The sequence below is a fragment of the Eulemur rufifrons genome, chromosome 14, assembly GCF_041146395.1.
Source record: "Eulemur rufifrons isolate Redbay chromosome 14, OSU_ERuf_1, whole genome shotgun sequence".
NCBI classification, from domain to species: Eukaryota; Metazoa; Chordata; class Mammalia; order Primates; family Lemuridae; genus Eulemur; species Eulemur rufifrons.
The window spans coordinates 1,044,064-1,064,387 of record NC_090996.1 but is presented as its reverse complement, the minus strand read 5'-3'; the positions used below and the strand labels follow the sequence as shown (position 1 = coordinate 1,064,387).

Below are 20,324 nucleotides of genomic sequence, written 5' to 3'. Positions count from 1 at the left end.
TTCCAACTCACTCACTCACCAAGAGAAAACAAACCTGAAAAGAAAACAGAAGGTGGAGCCACTTGAGGACATACCTTACGAGCCACACCCCGTTTCCAACGGCGCTCCTGAGCAAAATCAGCAGAGAGCCACTGCATCTCTTCACAAAGATAGTCCCAGTGGCCTTTGGGGCGAGGGGGCTCTGGCACCTTAGGCAGCCTCTTCAGTGACCAGAAACCCTCCTTCCGCAGCTCCGCAATCCGAGTCTCAATCTCAGCCTCCTAATGAGGGAAATACAGGGTCATTCAACAATTCCCGGACACATACTCCACCTCACTACCAGGGCTGAATTCCTGAGCCCTGACTGGGCTAAGTGTTTTATGCTTGTGTTTTAGTCCACATACCAATCCTACAAGTAGGTTTTATACTCTCTTCAGATGAGACAAAAAAGATCAGAGAGATTAAGTGATTTGCCTGAAATCACAGCTAGGAATCAGAGCTGAGAATCAAAAATAAGTCTGAGGACTCCAGACACCAGATTTCATGCTCTTTCCATTATTTCACACCATCTCCACGCCTCATAAACACAAGTGAGACTTGGGAAAACATACCCTAAGAGGAGCTCCCCAAAGAAGCAGGGAACGCATGCTTCCTTCTTGACTCTAGACACAAGAGGTCATCATCACTGTAGAATTCTACTTAGAGTACATTCATGTCGAATTTAAGCTTAGAAATATGCTATGAAGCCAATTTACACAATCTTGTTTCTACTTTAATAAATACTATTTTTGTAGAAGTACATATTTTTGTGTAAAAAAATACTAAAAAGTTTAACAGCAGTTAGATACAACAAAAAGACAAGTTGGTCATTTTTACTAAAATGTCTACATTGATTATATTTTATGATAAGAAAAAATAAAAGCATTTTTCTTTAATGGAGGTGACTTAAAAAACTCAGGATAACTTGCTCATCAAACGAGCACCAGAATCATCTGGAGGGTTTCTTAGAACAGATTGCTAGGTCCCAGACCCAGAGTTTTACAACGGTAGCTTAGAGGAGAGTACCAAGAATTTACATTTCTAAGAAGTTCCCAGCTGATGCTGATGCTGCTGGCCCAAGAACCACATTTATCACTGAATAAACGTAACACAAACTGCAGGATAGAAATCATAAGTAGAAATCAGTAAATTTTAAGAATATCATAATTTACAAAGCACTTTCATGTCTATTTGCTCCTTTAAACTTCATAACCGCCTATATACTATCATAACATCCCTTTTTGTTTATTTAAAGCAAAGTGAGGCACAGTGTTTAAGCAATTTGCTCAAAGACATGTAACTTAAGGCAGAGCCTAAACTCTAAGCCCACGACAAAAAAGGAAAGAAACACAAAATATCCATGGGATGTGGGAGCTCAGGGAACAATTCCCAAGAATCCTCACAGGCCTTCCCAATACGTACGTGCTTGGCCTGCTCTGCAATTTCAGCATGGCTCTTCTCCCACTTCGGGCCTTTGTTAGTCAGGTCAGAAGCCTGGGGTAAGCTGAGCCCCTCCAGGGGTACTGTGGCACCATCTGGGGGGCCTGGAGGTCCATCCAGAGAGGAATCTTGAGCTATGTGCTGGGGGGAGATGCCGCCTGCCCCACTAGAGGCTGGGGAACTGGATGAGGCAGGGGACACAGGATTGCTGCCTGTCATGCCGTCCGACACCATCTAGAAAAAGAGAAAATGGAGAAAGCAAATGCTTAGCACTCTGCTAAATGTTTTAAGTATGTTATTTTGTTCCAACTTCACAAGAAAAAACTGGAGAATAAAGTATCAATCTTACATGTATAAACACAAATGTTCAGGATAAAGTTTAATATGGGACTCAAGATAGCAGAGCCAAGTTTATAGTAAATGCTTGACATGCAGGAATTATGTCTTGACATTTACACAGTTCCTAAATTCAAAAATACTACTATGAGATTTCAAATGCTGATCCTTTCAGAGCCTCAACTATTTCACTCATATAAATAACTCCTTATTTTCCCCCCATTTTCATAGCAAGTATGGCAGATTCACCTATGCAATTAATCTGAACTACTACTAAATTCCAACAGACACCAAAAAATCCCAAGCCACTTAGAATCTCTTCACTGGAGAGGTAGAGGTTGGGGAAACGGTCACTGTCCTCACACACCCACACATCACCTTAAAAGGTACTGCACAAGCAATAACAAAAAGCAAATCCTACTGAAATATCAGGGTACTCAGGGAAGTCACGAAATTCATTCCAGGACATAAGCCTCACATCACACCACTCAAATTCCTACCTCAGCTAAATGACAAAAGACTATCCATCACAAATTTTCCTAGTTGCTCAGAAAATTATAAATATCAAACCCATAGACATCAAAAACCTCCCATACATAAACCTAGATCTGTCCAGTTCTGAAAGCCATGTTTCTCCTACCCCACACACTTCCTTGGTATGAGAAAACAATGAACATTACCCACCATCCATAAGGCTTATCCTGTTTCAGTTTTGAAAGAAATGAAACTATTCTCAAAGTATATAGTCTTAAAGGCATCTTGCCCCAACCTCCATTTCTAACCTGAACTAATTCAACTTTTTTTAGGCCATAAGAAGTGTTTGTACTCTTGGAAACCAGTATTACATTAATGTCAAACAAAATGTGAGTATCAAACAGGCATGACATACTACAGCCCAGCCCACATAAGTACCAAAGATTCTCTAGACTCAGCTACCCAATAGCTAGAAACTGCCACATTTCTTCCACCTCAGATCCAACAATCCACACAGAAGCAAAGAAACCCTCCCCACTTTCAAACCTGTGTCTGTACCTGCTCTTGATTATTGGAGGAAAAAGAAAAAGAAAAAAAACAAACAACAAACCTGTGTCTGTAGGATTGGGAGCTGAGGGTGAGCAGGGGAGGGGCTGCTCTGCATGGTCCCACTCCCAGGCTCCTTGTTGGATGCCTGAAGAATGACTGGGTCGTTATCACCACTGCTGCTGGCCGAGGGGCTGGCGTCCGGCTGCAGGGCATGCTGGGAGCTGGCCTCATTCTGGGCCACCGGCCACCGGGACCCACCTTCCAGGGCCCGGGGCCCACCAGGGCGTCCCAGCCTCCGCTCAGGTCCACCAGCCTCTGGAGCACCTAAAGTAGGATTTTTAAAAAGGGTATAAATTGGATTAAAAGAGATTAAAGAATTCTTTGGAAAAAAACAGGAATTAAAGAATAAAGATGAACAGTGATTATAGCCTACATACCTTAAGCATTTACTATATGTCACATACTTTGTGTTCTACAACCTTCACAATCTACCTACTTTATGAATCAGGTACTTTTCACACCATAACAAATATTTATTTAGTTCCTTCTACACACTGAGGATAGAGCCACATAGAAAAGATTCCTGACCTAAATGAAGCTTACATTCTAATATTGTCTCTACTTTTTCAGTTAGGAAATCAAGACCTTACGACTTACAGAAGGTCACACAGTAAGGAATGGTAGAAGGAAGACTTAACACAGGATAGCCTGATGCCAAAACCACAGAGAACCTGCTACTCTCCCTGGGAGAGCCAGGTTGACCAAATATTCCTCTATCCACAGCCCCAGTTATGTTGCACTACTATAAACAAAACCTCCACAGAAAAACACATGCAAATATTCCCATAGCTCTCCAGAGTGAAAAATCCACAAGTGCTGACCTGTAATTTTTCTCATTATCTCAAACGTATTTCCCATTAGCATCAATACAAAAAATGGCATCAAACTCCTCACCTGTGTGAGCTGAGACCACACCCCCTGTGAAAGTCTGCACTTCCACGGTGCCGCCGTACTGAGAGGAATCAGGCCTGAAACAGAAGAGGTGGAAAACAGCAGTGAGGAACTAATCCACATTTGAACATCCATCCAAGTTTACTACTTACTTCGGCTTGAGACTTTTAAATATATTCAAATCAGTTCAAAGGCGAAGAAAAGAAAAGCTACAGTAGGAGAAGCTCACATTTCAAAACAAAAACAATCATGCTTTGTAAAAAAAATTCCGTAAGGACACAGGATTCTGCCCGGGGGGAGGAGCAGGGGAGAAGTGAAGCAAAAAAAAAGTTCAAAAACCTTAAGTGTAAACGGCTCCAATCACAGAATGAAGGACAAGTAATACAGCAAAAAAAAAGCTGTCACATCCAGAAACTCAAAAAGGTGCTGGCTGCCTGCTTGCCTTTCCAGTGAGAACCGAACACAGTCAGAAATAAGACTGGAGTTCCCAGGATAAAAAAACAGAGCACGCTGGTCACAGGAGAGTCCACCCAGGATTCAGGGCAGGGCCCTGTGAATCCTGTACCTGCGCCATGAGCCACTTCCCCAAACACAAGAACTACAGCAAGAGACATTCGGGACAGTCAAACGTGAGGGAGGCCGCACTGCCAAGAACCATTCGCCGGAAAAAGGCAGAGTTAACCCACACAAGGCCCGGAAGTGTTTCCCCAGTGTTTAAGGAAATTACTTAACCATGGTGCCGCCTTTGATGCACTCCCTCCACAACATATTCCCGGGAACCGAACTAGCCAGAAACCAAGAAGCCTGAACTCTTGACCCCAGTCTTCATTACTGTCTCCCAACCACTCCCAGCCAACTGACCTGGCGTGACCCCTGACCTCTGCCCAAGTTGCCGCTAGCCCTAAGATAGCCCCGCCCCCTCCTAGACTCCCACCCCACCCAACGTGCGCGCCCGACTGGGGGAGGGGCCCGCGCGTGCGCGGCTGGAGGCGGAGTGAGCCGGCTGCGCGCACGGCCCGGGGGCTCCCGCCAGAACCCAAACCCAGACACCAAGGGTCGCAGGCTGGGAAGCCCCTCATCCAAGCCCGCCAGGGAGCACCCCCATCACCAGACCGCGAAAAGCTGAGAGAGAGAAAGTGCGTGCCGCCAGGTCCTGGTCCCCTGACTGGACATGGTGGGCGCGTGCCCCGACTACTCGTCCCACGCCCCCCTTCCTCTTCCCGCGCGCCCCTGAGAGGGGACTGGGGTTGGTGGGCGGGCAAGAGCGCACCTGGGTCTGTCCTCTCAGGGCTCCCTCGCTCGCTCAGGCACGCGTGCGCAGAAGGGCGGGAGAGGAGACGCGCCGGGGCCCAGTGCCGGCCGGCCTGACCCCTTCAGTCTGTCTCTATGGGCGCGCGCCGACAGCCTCACGAACCGGCCCCGGGGCCCCGGCTGAAGGTGCGCGCGCAGCACCCCGGGAAGGTGGGAGGGGAGGCGGTCGCGGAAAGATGCGCGCGCAGTCACCCGTCAGGGGAGGGGGAACTGAGGAGTGTCCGCCATCTTGTCTCCCTCTCCTTACCTGCGTCCTCGGGGGCGTGCGCACCACCCCCCCTCCCGCCGAGGAGGGGGGAGGGCCCCCTCTCGGCCGCCGCCTTCACGGCCTTTAAACTCCCTTGGGGACCGCAGCTACTGCCACCGCCTTGGTGCCACTGCCTCCTTTCACGGCACAGGGATGCGGACGGTGGGTGGGAAAAAGGGGAGACGCTACTCCCAGCGAACAGCCGCCGCCGCTCCCGAGGCCTCACCAAAATGGCCGCCGCCGTCTCGGCCGCCACCACCACCACCACCACAACCACCACAGCTCGCTATCGCTACCGCCGGCGCGGCCCGTCTTCTCGCGAGAGACAGTAACTGGAGGTCGGGGCGGGGGCGCGTGGAGACTCGCGTGCTAGCGTAGGGTGCCTCCCAAGCGCAAAGCAGGCTGGGAGAGGTAGTGCGCCTGGAGGCTCCGCGTCTGCCCCGCAGCGGAGCGTCTTTACCCTCTGCCACTGAAGCTACCTCGGGCTGCATTGCGGCTGCCAACTCGGCCCTCCACCACCTCTCTCTCTCTCTCTCTCTCTCTCTCTCTCTTTTTTTTTTTTTTTTTTTTTTTACCAATCAACCAGTGAGCTGAAGTTAAGTTAGTAGTGGAGCCTGGACCCTCTGCTTCTCATGGCAGCCTACTTCGGTAGCGCTGCGTCGTTTTACATGAGGGTGGTTTCCCCGATAGCTTTGCAAATACCTATGCTATCTGTTCACAAACTTTGTAGGTTAAGAATCCCTTAGAGCTGCGGTCCCCAATCCCCGGGCCCCGGACCGGTACCGTGGCCTCTTAGGGCCTGTTAGGGACCAGCCCCACCTCACCCCACCGCCGTCCGTGGAAAAATTATCTTCCATTAAACTTAGGAACCGGGGAGTCGCACAGCAGGGGTGAGTAGGGGGGTGAGCAAGCGAAGTTTCATCTGTATGTACAGCCTCTCCCCATCGTTCGCATCACCACCTGAGCTCCCTCCCGCGTTGTCCGTGGAAAAATTGTCTCCCATGAAACCAGTCCCTGGTGCCAAAAAGGTTGGGGACCGCTGCCTTAGAGAATCTGCTACCCTCACCCCAGAATAGAACAAACAATAAATAACAGCTACCTTCTACTGAGGCTACTTTGTGCATTGATTATCTCTTTTAACCCTAACAGTGTTTCATTTTACAAACGCATTAAGATTCAGAGGTTAACGGAGTCCAAAGCCAAGATTCCTAGCCGAGCAGACTAAGGCACAAGAATGCACATGCTTTCACAAATTTTACTACCTAAAGCCATAGGAGACCAGGTTAGGAAGCCCCGGTAAAGCTTTATTTCTGTTTGAAACAGTGTCTCTCTCTATTGCCCTGGCTACAGTGCACTGACATTATAGCTCACTGTAACCTCAAACTCCTGGGCTCAAGGGAGCCTCCTGCCTCAGCCTCCCATGTAGCTGGGACTACAGGTGTGAGCCATTGCACCCGGCCCTTGATAAAGCTTTATTCAGTTCTTTTTTATGATTTATAACTCACATTTCTGTAAAATTTTTTTTTTTTTTTTTTTGAGACAGAGTCTTGCTTTCTTGCCCAGGCTAGAGTACCGTGACATCAGCCTAGCTCACAGCAACCTCAAACTCCTGGGCTCAAGCAATCCTCCTGCCTCAGCCTCCCAGTAGCTGAGTAGCTAGGACTACAGGCCTGGCCACCACACCTAGCGAATTTTTTCTATTTTTAGTTCTCTGGCTAATTTCTTTCTATTTTTAGTAGAGACGGGGGTCTCGCTCTTGCTCAGGCTGGTCTCGAACTCCTGACCTTGAGTGATCCACCCGCCTCGGCCTCCCAGAGTGCTAGGATTACAGGCGTGAGCCACCGCGCCCGGCCTCATTCAGTTCTTCCCCTTGCTCCACACAGTTGAGCTCTTCCCTGTGAAGAAGGGATTTTTGGTCCCATTTTACAGATGGAATTTGGGTTGAGTGAAAACTGAATGATGGCCATCTTTTTAGTCCTTCCTACCATAACCCTCAGAAGAGAGGAGGCAAGGCCAGAGTCTGAATAGGTTGCACGTATGCTACTAATTCCTTGCTATGTGACGAGTAATTCACTTAGTTTTTCAAGCCTCAGTTTCCTCATTTCTAAAGTGAGCTGCTGATGTAAAATTGCTTTGAAAGCTCTAAAGGACTACCTAAATGCCGGATATACTTGGGACCTATATTTCAGGGTCTTAAACTTATGATTTAAAGGTCCAGTTTAGCCTTCAGATGTGCTTTACATAGTGGGCTTTTGTTTTGTTTGGAGTTTATTTTATTTTATTTTATGTTGAGACAGGGTCTCACTCTGTCGCCCTGGCTAGAGTGCAGTAGCGTCATCTTAGCTCACTGCAACCTCAGACTCCTGGGCTCACGAGATCCTCCCACCTCAGCCTCCCAAGTAGCTGGGATTACAGGTGTGCACCACCATGCCTAGACAATTTTTTCAGTTTTTAGTATTATTAATACTTCAGGCAGGAGAATGAGGTCTCCAACTTGCCACAGGCCCTACCATTTCCAACTGTCTTACTCTGGGCAACTTAGCACATTTGTCATATCTACTAATATCTGGCTCCTGAAGGCAGTTAAATTTTTGATCTCTTATTCATACTCAAGAATGTCAGTGAGCATGCTCTCCTGACCGGCATTCCCTCTGCCTGCCTCCTGCCTGTCCTGCTGGATGCAGTGGGAGAAACAGGAGGGTCAAGGTGGCAGAGTCCCTGCTCTCAAGAATGTAATCTCAATTAGTTGGGTGTGGTGGCGCATGCCTGTAGTCCCAGCTACTTGGGAGGCTGAGGCAGGAGGATCGCTTGAGCCCAGGAGTTTGAGGTTGTTGTGAGCTAGGCTGACACCACGGAACTCTAGCCAGGGCAAATGAGCGAGACTCTGTCTCCAAAAAAAAAAAAAATGTAATCTCATTGGGGATGTTGAGCTGTGAGCTTGGTAAAAACCACCACAGAATGTTGTGATGCCTGAGCGAGAAGGGTGGTCAAAGAACTCACCAAGGGTCAGAGTGGATACCCAGTAGGGTGTGGGAGAAGGCTTCCGAGAGAAAGTATCATTTGAGCTTGGCCTTGAAAAATTTAGATACGAAGGTAGGCACTCCAGGAAGATGACCCAGCCTCAACAAGGTCAAAGGTTGGGGAAAATTGAATAGATCAGCTTGTCCTCTTTATGAGGGAGCAGGTTGCATTGCTGTCGGAGAGGTCACCTGGATGCAAGTGGCTAAAGGCTAGGCATGGGGCATTAGTTCAGAGGTGACAGGGAGCTATGGAAAGTTTTTGGGCAGGGGATTGGCATGGTCTAGGCTCCACTTTACAAAGAGTGATATAACAGGATGCATGGATGGTGTGGCTGTAACAGGAGCTGCAAGGTGGAGATAGGGAGGATAGGAGCAATCATCCAGGTGTAAGGGAGCCACTGGCCAGGAGGTGGCAATGGAGATGGGGGGCAGAGACACTGAAAAGGAAGAATTAGCAGAACTTGGCAGAGTGTTGATTGCTAGTGATGATGATCCTCAAACAGCCGTTCCTTCTGTGAAGCCAGCCTCTCTCAGGCTTCTCCTACCTCCAATCTCCCTGGCCTCTTCGTCTCAGTCTACCTTACAGGACACTTCTGGACCCTTCCATCAATTGTTGGGGCTCCTAAGGATCCTTTCCCCAACTGCCTTCTCTCATCCAATGTGTTCTCAAGGGCAGAAGCAGATACCATAAACCTGATGACGCTTAAGTTTCCAGGACCCCTCCCTTGCATGGGCCTTTCACTGCTAGAAGTGGCTGGGGGTTATAGAACCATTGGGCATCTGGGTGAGGTGAGGGAGCCAGCTTGTAATCAGAAAGCATTTGCATGTAAGCATTTCTTTCTTTTGCTTGCTTGCTTGCTTGCTTTTTCTTTTTTTTTTTTGGAGACAGGGTCCGGGGCCTCACTCTATTGCACGGGCTAGAGTGCAGTGGCATCATCATAGCTCCAACTCCTGGGCTTAAGCGATCCTCCTGCCTCAGTCTTCCAAGTAGCTGGGACTGCAGGCGCGCACCACCACACCGGGCTAATTTTTTCTATTTTTTTGTAGAGACGGGGTCTTGCTGTTGCTCTGGCCAGCAAGACCTTGAATTCCTGAGCTCAAGCCATCCTCCCACCTCTGCCTCCCAGAGTGCTAAGACTACAGGCGTGAGCCACCTTGCCCAGCCTGATTGGGACAATTGATGCTTCTGAGTCCTATGTAAAGTGCTATGCAAATGAGGTTTCCAGATGAACAGAATCCTCCAGCTCCTACTCTCTTCTATCCCAACAGCCGCTCTAACCTTTCTGACAAGTAAAAATTCTAGATCCTTGGCAATCTGCACCAGCCTCCTAACTGATCTCCTTGTGGCCATTTTAGACAAGGGGGTCTCTGACGAGGTGGCAGTTGAACAAAGACCTGAAGACGTTTCTTCACACAGCAGCCCAGGGGAAACTTGTCTAAGTGCAAACCTGACTGTCACTCTCCTACTCCAAGTCCTTTCTGGCTCCTGTGAATCTCCTTTCTGAGACCCCTGACCCTGCATGGTGAGCCCCTGGCAAATTATGCAGCTTCATCTCCCCCAGCCCTCTATGCTCCAGCCACCGTTGGCCCTTTCAAGGCTCTGTTCTCCACTCTGGGCTTTCTCACACGTGCTTCTCTTTCCTTCCACCCAGTTACAGCCTACATACATCCTGAGGCCCAGGATCGCATCTCTGCCTCCGGAAGGCTTCCCTGCCCTCAGACTGCACTGCGTCTCCTGTAACATGCTGTGCTATTTTGCTTCTCAGTGCATTAACACTAGGAATAATTCCTTGAGTTCACATCTGTCTTGTTTACTTCTGTGCACACCCATGTAGGCCCATTATCTGCGGAGTGCTGGTAAGTATCAATAGCTAGGCCTTGCCTGATGCCTGTATATGCCCGTGATAGCAAAAACCCACATATGTTAAATTCACTCCAAAAGTGTTAGGACGGGCTCAGTGGCTCGTTCCTGTAATCCCAGCAATTTGGGAGACTGAGGCCAGAGGACTGCTTGAGGCCAGGAGTTTGAGACAAGCCTGGGCAACAGCCAGACCCCATCTCTGCAAAAGAAAAAAAAAATTAGCTGAGCGTGGTGGCATGCACTTGTAGTTCCAGCTACTCAGCAGACTGAGTCGGGAGGATCGCTTGCGCCCAGAGTTTGAAGTTGCAGATGCCACTGCACTCTAGCCTGCACAGCAGAGTGAGACCCTGTCTCAAAAATATATATATGTGTCTGTGTATATATAAGATAATGACAAACAGCGAGCACCAACCTGTGTTTTCACGCGAATGAATTCACTTAATTCTCACAATTACCCTATTAAATGGATTATCACCCCCCTTTTCCAGCTGGTAAAAGGGATGATTAAGTAACTTGTCCCAAGTTGCATGGGTAGAAAGGAGCAGAGCAGGGACTTGAATCCTGAGGGACGGACTCGACTCACATTTGTGCTCTGACTGCTGTGCAATACAGCCTATCAAATCCAGGTCTACTATGGTCAGGCATTATTCTAGAACTGGGGAGATCATGTTGGAAAAACAAGTATTCGATAAAAAACTCAAGGTTCCAGCTTACATTCCTGATGGGGGAAGACAAAGAAAAAACCTATAAGGTAAGAGTGTAAAACGATGGTGAGTAATATGCATATGAAAAAGTAAAGTGGGGTGGAGGAAAGGGGGTGAGGGGTGGGGAAGATATTATTTTAGACAAGGTTGTCTGTGAAGTCCTCTCTAGTGTTGGTGACATTTGAGCAGAGATGGTTTGGGGAAGAGCATTCTTTTTTTTTTTTTTTTTTGAGATAGGGTCTTTCTCTCTCTATTGCCCCAGGCACTGCTACTGCAACCTCCAACTCCTGGGCTCACATGGTCCTCCTGCCTCAGCCTCCTCAGTATCTGGGACTACAGGTGTGTGCCGCCATGACTGGCTAATTTTTGTTATTTTTGTAGAGATGGGGTCTCACTCTTGCCCAGGCTGGAAGAAGAGCATTCTAAGCACAGGTAAATAAGTACCAAGACCTTGAGGCTGGGTCCAGTTTGTCCTGCCAGGAAGCCACCAGGAGGCTTCAGGGAGCAGGGGAGGAGCAGGAAATGAGGTCAGAGAGGAAGGTCAGCCCTAGATCTGGCAGGGTTTTGAAGGCCAAGCTAAGGAGTTTAGATGGAATCTTAAGTGTAGCAAGGAGGGCTTTGAGCAGAGGCCAGGAGCACTGGATTAAGAACGGACTGTAGGGATGAGATTTGAAGGCTATTGCCATAGTCTAGGGAAGAGGTAATGAAGACTGAAAGCTTTAAGTAGAAAAGGAAGTGGGGATAGGGTTGCCAGATTTAGCAAATGACTCTTCTGGGGGACCTCTGGAAGGAAACTTTGGAAGGCAGCTATAGAGTAGCTGAGATCCCAGGAGTCTAGGAGAAGGTAGGAAGCTGCTAGAATCTCTCTGTCCTCTCTGGGAGGACTGGGAACTTCTCAGAACACAGCCAAGCGCAGGGCCTTCACAGGTTGAACTCAGCACATCTTAAGCAAACATATCGATCAAAAACATCCTGGGGGGGGGGTAAACCCACAGCTAATGGAAACAGGGCACACTGTATGGGGGAGGGACACCGTTGTAACCCTGGCTTGAGTGAGGCAAATGCATTTCATGTAACCAAAATGTTTGTACCCCCAGAATATTCCAAATTAAAAAAAAATCCTAACCCTAAAAGAAGGAAACTACAATTATGATACCCAGTTCTAGGAAGGGTGTGGGAAACGAAGTGCTCACGTGCTGCTGTAGGAACTGGAAGTGTGCCCAGTCTTTTTGACTTAGGTTTTATAAAAAAAACTTTTCTTTAAAAAAAAAAAAAAAAAAAAAGACGGGCCGGGCGCGGTGGCTCACGCCTGTAATTGTAGCACTCTGGGAGGCCAAGGTGGGAGGATCGTTCGAGGTCAGGAGTTCGAGACCAGCCTGAGTAAGAGCGAGACCCCATCTCTACTAAAAATAGAAAGAAATTATTTGGACAGCTAAAAATATATATATATATATATATATAAATTAGCCGGGCATGGTGGCACACACCTGTAGTCCCAGATACTCGGGAGGCTGAGACAGGAGGATCACTTGAGCCCAGGAGTTTGAGGTTGCAGTGAGCTATGATGATGCCACCACACTCCAGCTGGAGTGACAGAATGAAACTTGTGTGTCTCAAAAACATACATTTTAAAAAAATCCTTTGCCCCAGAAATTCCACTTTTAGGAATTTATCCTAAGGAAAAGATCAAATACATGAGCAAATGTACATGTACAAAGATGTTCATCACAGCATTGTTTATGAAAACAAAAAATTTGAACATGACATAAAGGTTCAACAAAAGAAAAATGGACAAAGAAATGAAGTAGTTGAGAGACAAGGAAACTCAACTGGCCAATAAATCCTATTGAAAAGATGATCACCCTCATGAATAATCAGAGAAATGTAAAAGTGGTGATATAACCATTTCACAGAGTAAAAAAGATTTTAGCTTTATCTGTAAAGTTGCATTTTATTTGACAGTTTGGCACCTCTACATGGCACATTAGCACCCAGTTTATGGTCTCTAAAAGAAGCTAAGGATAGTTGCAGAAAAGTCTGAGTCTGAGTCTAGGGCTAGAAGGTACAAGATGAGCCTGGAACATCTTCTTGAGCCAGGAAACAAGGTATCTTTCTGAGATTAACTGAAGTCTTGTTGCAAAGACACAGGAACTATCCCACCGGCCAGCTAAGACCACTTACACATAAAAAGGGGAGATATCGGCTGATGCCAATTGACATACATTAAATAAGAAAAGCCTCAGTCCATTTGATTCACAAAGGAATGAACAAAGTGCTATATTTCAAAAATGTGAATAGAATAAAATACCTTCTATTTCATTGCCTTATTAGTTAAAAAAAATAAGGGAAGCAAAACAATAACAGAATGTGTTTACTAGTTTTAGAGGAGTGGTACACAGGTGTCATACTTATTTTTTAAACTTAAAACAACTAAAAATGTTTCTAGGGTAGAAGTAACACAAATGTTTGCTTTATAGTTTTTTAAAATGCATGTATTTTATACATTCTTCTGATGTGTGTTATATTTTACAATTAAAAAAATTTTTTTAACTGCAACAGGTCAGGCGTGGTAGCTCATGCCTGTAATCCTAACACTTTTGGAAGCTGAGGTGGGAGGATTGCTCAAGGCCAAGGGTTTGAGATCAGCCTCGACAACGTAGTGAGACCACACACACACACACACACACACGCACACACACACACACGCACACCCGCCAGTTTCTACCAGTCTCTACAAAAAAATAGAAGAAAATTAGCCATGACTGATGGCTCAGACCTGTAATCCTAGCACTCTGGGAGGCTGAGACAGGAGGATCGCTTGAGCCCAGGAGTTTGAGGTTGCTGTGAGCTAGGCTGATGCCACGGCACTCTAGCCTGGGCAACAGAGTGAGACTCTGTCTCAAAAAAAAGTATGTGCATTTAAGATTTCCAGGCCGGGCGCGGTGGCTCACGCCTGTAATCCTAGCACTCTGGGAGGCCGAGGTGGGCGGATCGTTTGAGCTCAGGAGTTTGAGACCAGCCTGAGCAAGAGCGAGACCCCATCTCTACTAAAAATAGAAAGAAATTATATGGACAGCTAAAAATATATATAGAAAAAATTAGCCGGGCATGGTGGCGCATGCCTGTAGTCCCAGCTACTCGGGAGGCTGAGGCAGTAGGATTGCTTGAGCCCAGGAGTTTGAGGTTGCTGTGAGCTAGGCTGACGCCACGGCACTCACTCTAGCCTGGGCAACAGAGTGAGACTCTGTCTCAAAAAAAAAAAAAAAAAAAAAAAAAAAAGATTTCCATAGACACCATAAATATTGCCCTCCAAAGGGCATGTGCTATTTCTAGTGTCACAAACAGGGTATAAAGAGTGTCAGTTGTCTTTCCCTCATTAATACCACTAATTAGCAAACTCTTAAAATACCTGCTGCAAAACATCAACTGTACTGAATAAAAAGCTTCATTTTAATTCTTTATCTTAATATTTAAACTCTTTTTTTCTTTTTTGAGACAGAGTCTCACTCTCTTGTCTGGGCTAGAGTGCAGTGGTGTCATCATATTAATAGCTCATTGCAACTTCCAACTCCTGGGCTCAAGCTATCCTCCTGCCTCAGCCTCCGGAGTAGTTGGGACTACAAGTGCGCGACACCACACCCAGCTAATTTTTTCTGTTTTTAAGAAAGATGGAGTCTCACTCTCGCTCAAGCTGGTCTCCATCTCCTGAGCTCAAATGATTCTGCCACCTCAGGCTTCCAGAGTGCTAGGATTACAGGCATGAGCCACTGTGCCCAGCCTTAAACTTTTTTAGATAAGATATTTTGCACAAGGTAAAACAAAACAATGCAAAAATTCCAAACCGGGCAGGGCGCGGTGGCTCACACCTGTAATCCTAGCATTCTGGGAGGCCGAGGCGGGTGGATCGCTCAAGGTCAGGAGTTCGAGACCAGCCTGAGCAAGAGCGAGACCCCCGTCTCTACTAAAAATAGAAAGAAATTAGCTGGCCAACTAAAATATATATAGAAAAAATTAGCTGGGCATGGTGGCACATGCCTGTAGTCCCAGCTACTCGGGAGGCTGAGGCGGTAGGATCGCTTAAGCCCAGGAGTTTGAGGTTGCTGTGAGCTAGGCTGACGCCACGGCACTCACTCTAGCCCGGGCAACAAAGCAAGACTCTGTCTCAAAAAAAAAAAAAAAAAATTCCAAACCATACACAAATGTATATAAAAGGAAGTCTCCCTTTCCATGACCTCCACTCCATCCAGCCCCCAGTGTTCTATGAATATAGAATTTTATGTGTATGGACAGTGGGCATTTCTCCCACTAATGTTTTTTATACAAATAGTAGCATATGGTACACACTTCTTTTTGAGAAAAGACCTCAGGTACAAAGAATTGAATTAACTAAAATCCTTAATCTGTAACACATTGTTATTGTCTGTTCAGGGTCTTCTATTTATTTGTTTTATCTGCATTTTGTTTATTTATTTCTATATTTACTTGTTAAAATTACAATAATTTTTTTTTTTTTGAGACAGAGTCTCGCTCTGTTGCCTGGACTAGAGTGAGTGCCGTGGCGTCAGCCTTGCTCACAGCAACCTCAAACTCCTGGGCTCAAGCAATCCTACTGCCTCAGCCTCCCGAGTAGCTGGGACTACAGGCATGTGCCACCATGCCCGGCTAATTTTTTCTATATATATATTTAGCTGTCTATATAATTTCTTTCTATTTTTTTAGTAGAGATGGGGTCTCGCTCTTGCTCAGGCTGGTCTCGAACTCCTGAGCTCCAACGATCCGCCCACCTCGGCCTCCCAGAGTGCTAGGATTACAGGCGTGAGCCACCACGCCCGGCCAATATTACAATAATTTTGACAATAATTCACATCTTCCCATGGGCTTCACCTCTATCCCATTCAAGCTGCTTCCTCCCATCCCTAGCCAGGAAACCACTTATCTTAAACTTTGTGTTTATTATTATTTCCTTGCCTTTAATTTTGTACTTTTGTCCTCTGTATGATGATTAAACAATATTTTGTTATTAATTGTTTCTGAATTTTATAAAAAGGGTTTATGTAATGAGGTTCTTGCATTCTTTTTTTACACTCAATATTAATAAAAATCATCCATACATTTATGTGTGGCTGTGGCTCATTCAAATTTCACTCTTATGTAATATTTTCACTTTGCCAAGGTGCCCCAGTGTATTTGCCCATTCTACCGCCCAAGGGTGTTTGGGATTCTTTCTGAGTTTTTTGCCATATGTTCAGTGCAGTTATGAATGTTCATGTACATGTCTCTTCAAACACTTGACAAGACTTGCTCATGGATATTTGCCCAAGAGTGGAACCGCTGGGTTTTAAGGCATGTAAATGTTGAATTTCACTAGAAATTGACAGTATTTTTTCAAAATGGCTATATGGATATGTACTCCCCCCAAAATGTATAGAAGACCTATTGATCGTCTCCAGTATTTGGTATTATCTGACTTCTTAATTTTTGCCATACACTGGGTACAAAATGTTGTCTCATTATGATCTTGGTTTGTATTTCTTTGATTACCAATGTTGAGTATCTCTTCATAAGCTTTTTTTTTTTTTTTTTTTTTTTTTTTTTTTTGAGACAGAGTCTCACTTCGTTGCCCGGGCTAGAGTGAGTGCCGTGGCATCAGCCTAGCTCACAGCAACCTCAAACTCCTGGGCTCAAGCGATCCTCCTGCCTCAGCCTCCCGAGTAGCTGGGACTACAGGCACGCGCCACCATGCCCGGCTAATTTTTTCTATATATATTTTAGTTGTCCATATAATTTCTTTCTATTTTTAGTAGAGACGGGGTCTCGCTCTTGCTCAGGCTGGTCTCGAACTCCTGACCTTGAGCGATCCACCCGCCTCGGCCTCCCAGAGTGCTAGGATTACAGGCGTGAGCCACCGCGCCCGGCCTTCATAAGCTTTTTATCCATGTTTCCTCTTTTTAGAATTGCATGTTCAAGTCTTTTGCCCAATTTTCTACTGGTTTATTGTCCTTTATTGATTTTTAGAAAGCGTTTAGATTATTTCAATATATATTCTTGAATGGTTGTATGTGTTTGCACGTATCTTCTTCAATTTGTAGCTTTTAAGCTATTGATTGGCTATATGAAAAAAATTTGTAGCTCATAATTTCACTTTCTTTTAGTATAGTTTCATTTATTACTAATTTCTTCTATAGTTAGTGTTTTGTGTTTTAAGAGATTCGTCATTACCCCAAGGTCAGAAAAAAATTTCTTTAGTTTCCTCCTAAAAGTTTAAGTTTTGCTTTTGATAATTAAGTCCTTATAGCTGGAGTTGATTTTTCTTTCTTTTTAGAGACAGGGTCTCACTTTGTCTCCCAGGCCAAAGTGCAGGGGTGTGATTGTAGCTCCCTGCAGCCTGGAACTCCTGGGATCAAGCGATCCTCCTGCCTCAGCCTCCCTAGTAGCCAGGACTACAGGCACACGCCACTATACTGCTCAACTGATTTTGAAAAAAATATTTTGTTGCTTACTTAACTAGCCTGTTCTGCACCTAGCACGATGGCTCCAGGCATCCTCAGTCCTTAACCCACACCTCATTCTTCCCACCTTTCTTCGCCAGGAAACTGGCAGTGGCTCTGTGATCCCCAGTGTTAGGGCTCAGAATCTAGGGGAGTCTACAATTGCTTCTCCTGAAGGAGCGGTGGTGGCGGGGAGAGGTTTGGGGTAAAATTTAAACTGATTTCCTTCAGTAAGAAAAATTGCTTTGTTTCTTACCGAAGAAACGCCAATCTCTTTCATACACATTTCACCAAATCCTCAAGAGGTTAGCATCATTACTGTCCTGTTTTTCCTGCATTAGCCTGAAACACGGTGAGGGTAAGTACCAGGTCCCGTGCGTAGAGCATTCTAGACACCTCGCCTGGATTCCAAGCTGGGCTGTTCCAGAAGGCTTTGGGAAATGTTTATTGACAAGTAGAGCTGGGTGGGAGTATACCAACAAACACTTGTTAACCTATTTCTCTCCTTTCAAAGTTCTAAACATTTCCATTGTGTACTTCAAGGGGCTCATTGTTTTGTTAATGAAAACTCAGCATTCATTTGCATCACTGACAGCCCCGGCCACCGCGGGGCTTGGAAGATTAGAAGCTGGTATTTCAGGGAAAGGGTTAGAGACCAGAAGACCTGCCTCGCCTGGTCTGGGCACTAACAGAGTCTGACACCTGGTTCTGTAAATGTCAGCAGCCATTATTCAGAGCATTTACATAAGAATCACCCTAATGGCTGTTATTTCTTGGACCTCTACCAGGCTCCCAGCGCTGTGGGAGGCCTTTTCCATTTACAGTAGCTTTTTTTTTTTTTTTTTTTTTTTTTGAGACAGAGTCTCACTCTGTTGCCCAGGCTAGAGTGAGTGCCGTGGCGTCAGCCTAGCTCACAGCAACCTCAAACTCCTGGGCTCAAGCGATCCTCCTGTCTCAGCCTCCCGAGTAGCTGGGACTACAGGCATGCGCCACCATGCCCAGCTAATTTTTTCTATATATATTTTTAGCTGTCCATATAATTTCTTTCTATTTTTAGTAGAGACGGGGTCTCGCTCTTGCTCAGGCTGGTGTCGAACTCCTGAGCTCAAACGATCCGCCCACCTCGGCCTCCCAGAGTGCTAGGATTACAGGCGTGAGCCACCGCGCCCGGCCTACAGTAGCTTTTGATACAGTCCTGTGAGGTCAGAGGCCTTGTCCTTTTTTGATAGGTTTGGCTGATCCTCTGGCCCAGAGAAGTCAACAAGCCTAAAATCACAGAGCAAATAGCAAAGCTGAGATTCAAACCCATATTTTGTCAGACCCTACACTCTGCCCTTCTTGAATCTTTTCGCCAAGTTTGTATGGGCCCTTTCGTCTTTGTGCCTCAGAATACTCATGTATAAAATAGGAATAGTCATGCCAGTCTTGCCTGCTTTGCTGTGTAATTATGAGTATTATATACCCATTATTAAATAACTGACTCAAGCAAGTCAGTGCTGTAGGCAAACTAATAATAATTCTTCCCATTTATAAAATACCAATAATTCTTGCAACAACTCCATTCAGATAATTTTTATTATTACTGCCACTTTGCAGTAATAATAAGTGATTAAAAAATTATGGTTTTGTTTTAAACTTATAAATGTATGTTTTTTTAAAAAATAGAGATGGTAGAACATGATCAGTAAAAGTGAAACCCTCCTTATCCCCACTTTCTGGAAGTTCCTGTTATGAAATTCTCAAATATCTTTCTAGAAATATTCTATGTGCTTATATATATATGACCTTCTAATATAATTGGTAGCAAGTTATACTGGGCACACAGTTCTTTAGCTTAATTTTTTTCTCCTTTTCTTTCTTTCTTTTCTTTCTTTTTCGTACGAGCCAGGGTCTCTTGTTGTCACCCAGGCTGGAGGACAGTGGCACAATCGCAGCTCACTGTAAATTTGCACTCCTGGGCTCAAGTGATCCTCCTGCCTCAGCCTCCTGAGTTGCTGGGACTACAGGTGTGTGCCACCATGTCCCACTAATTTTCTTTCTTTCTTTTCTTTTTTTTTCTTGGTACAGACAATACAGACAGTACAGACAGGGTCTTGCTATGTTGCCCAGACTGGTCTCAAACTCCTGGTCTTAAGCGATCGATCCTTCTGCCTCTGCCTCTCAAAGTGCTAGGATTACAGGGTTAAGTAAGCCACAGCACCCAGCCTAGTTTATTATTTTTTTTAACTTACTACATCACAGAGAGCTCTCCATATCTTCCACATCTACAAATACAGACACATCTCGTTCTTTTTAACAGCTCCTATGTTTGTCCATTGGTGGTTGTACCAGTTTGTTTAACAGATCCCTGTAGGTAGATATTTAGGTTGTTTCTGGTCTTTGTGCTATGACAAACAGGGTTTCTGGGACTATTCCTTTATAATTATTATTGACATAACATTCACATACCATAAGATGTACATTATAAAGTGTACAATTCAGTGGTTTTAGAATATTCACAAAGTCATACAGCCATTATCACTATCTAATTCTAGGAACATTTCTTTTTAATGGGGGGGTCTCACTATGTTGCTGAGGCTGGTCTTGAACTCCTGGGCTCAAGCAATCCTCCCAAGTAGCTGGGATTACAGGTCACTGTGACTGACTTCTGGGAACATTCTTTTTTGTTTGTTTGTTTGTTTGTTTGTTTTTTGAGACAGAGTCTCACTCTGTTGCCCGGGCTAGAGTGAGTGCCGTGGCATCAGCCTAGCTCACAGCAACCTCAAACTCCCGGGCTCAAGCGATCCTCCTGCCTCAGCCTCCCGAGTAGCTGGGACTACAGGCATGTGCCACCATGCTCGGCTAATTTTTTCTATGTATTTTTAGTTATCCAGATAATTTCTTTCTATTTTTTTTTTTAGTAGAGACAGGGTCTCACTGTTGCTC

At 45.6% G+C, this 20,324-nt stretch overlaps 1 protein-coding gene across 2 annotated transcripts in view; it reads right to left on the bottom strand.

The window, feature by feature from the left end:
• Positions 1 to 5,202, bottom strand: part of SRCAP (Snf2 related CREBBP activator protein) — a 35,342-nt gene extending 30,140 nt beyond the window's left edge. The window contains exons 1-5 of one of the 2 annotated variants that reach the window (XM_069486026.1): positions 5,039 to 5,202; positions 3,772 to 3,845; positions 2,879 to 3,141; positions 1,441 to 1,692; positions 75 to 260 (exon numbers count right to left, since the gene is read on the bottom strand). In XM_069486026.1, coding sequence (XP_069342127.1) covers positions 75 to 260; positions 1,441 to 1,692; positions 2,879 to 2,932 — 492 coding nt within the window. In that variant the 5' untranslated portion in view covers positions 2,933 to 3,141; positions 3,772 to 3,845; positions 5,039 to 5,202. Of the gene's footprint in view, positions 1 to 74; positions 261 to 1,440; positions 1,693 to 2,878; positions 3,142 to 3,771; positions 3,846 to 4,557; positions 4,630 to 5,038 lie in introns of those variants that run through there. The other variant, XM_069486025.1, reaches the window with a different exon arrangement.
• Positions 5,203 to 20,324: the final 15,122 nt, after the last annotated feature.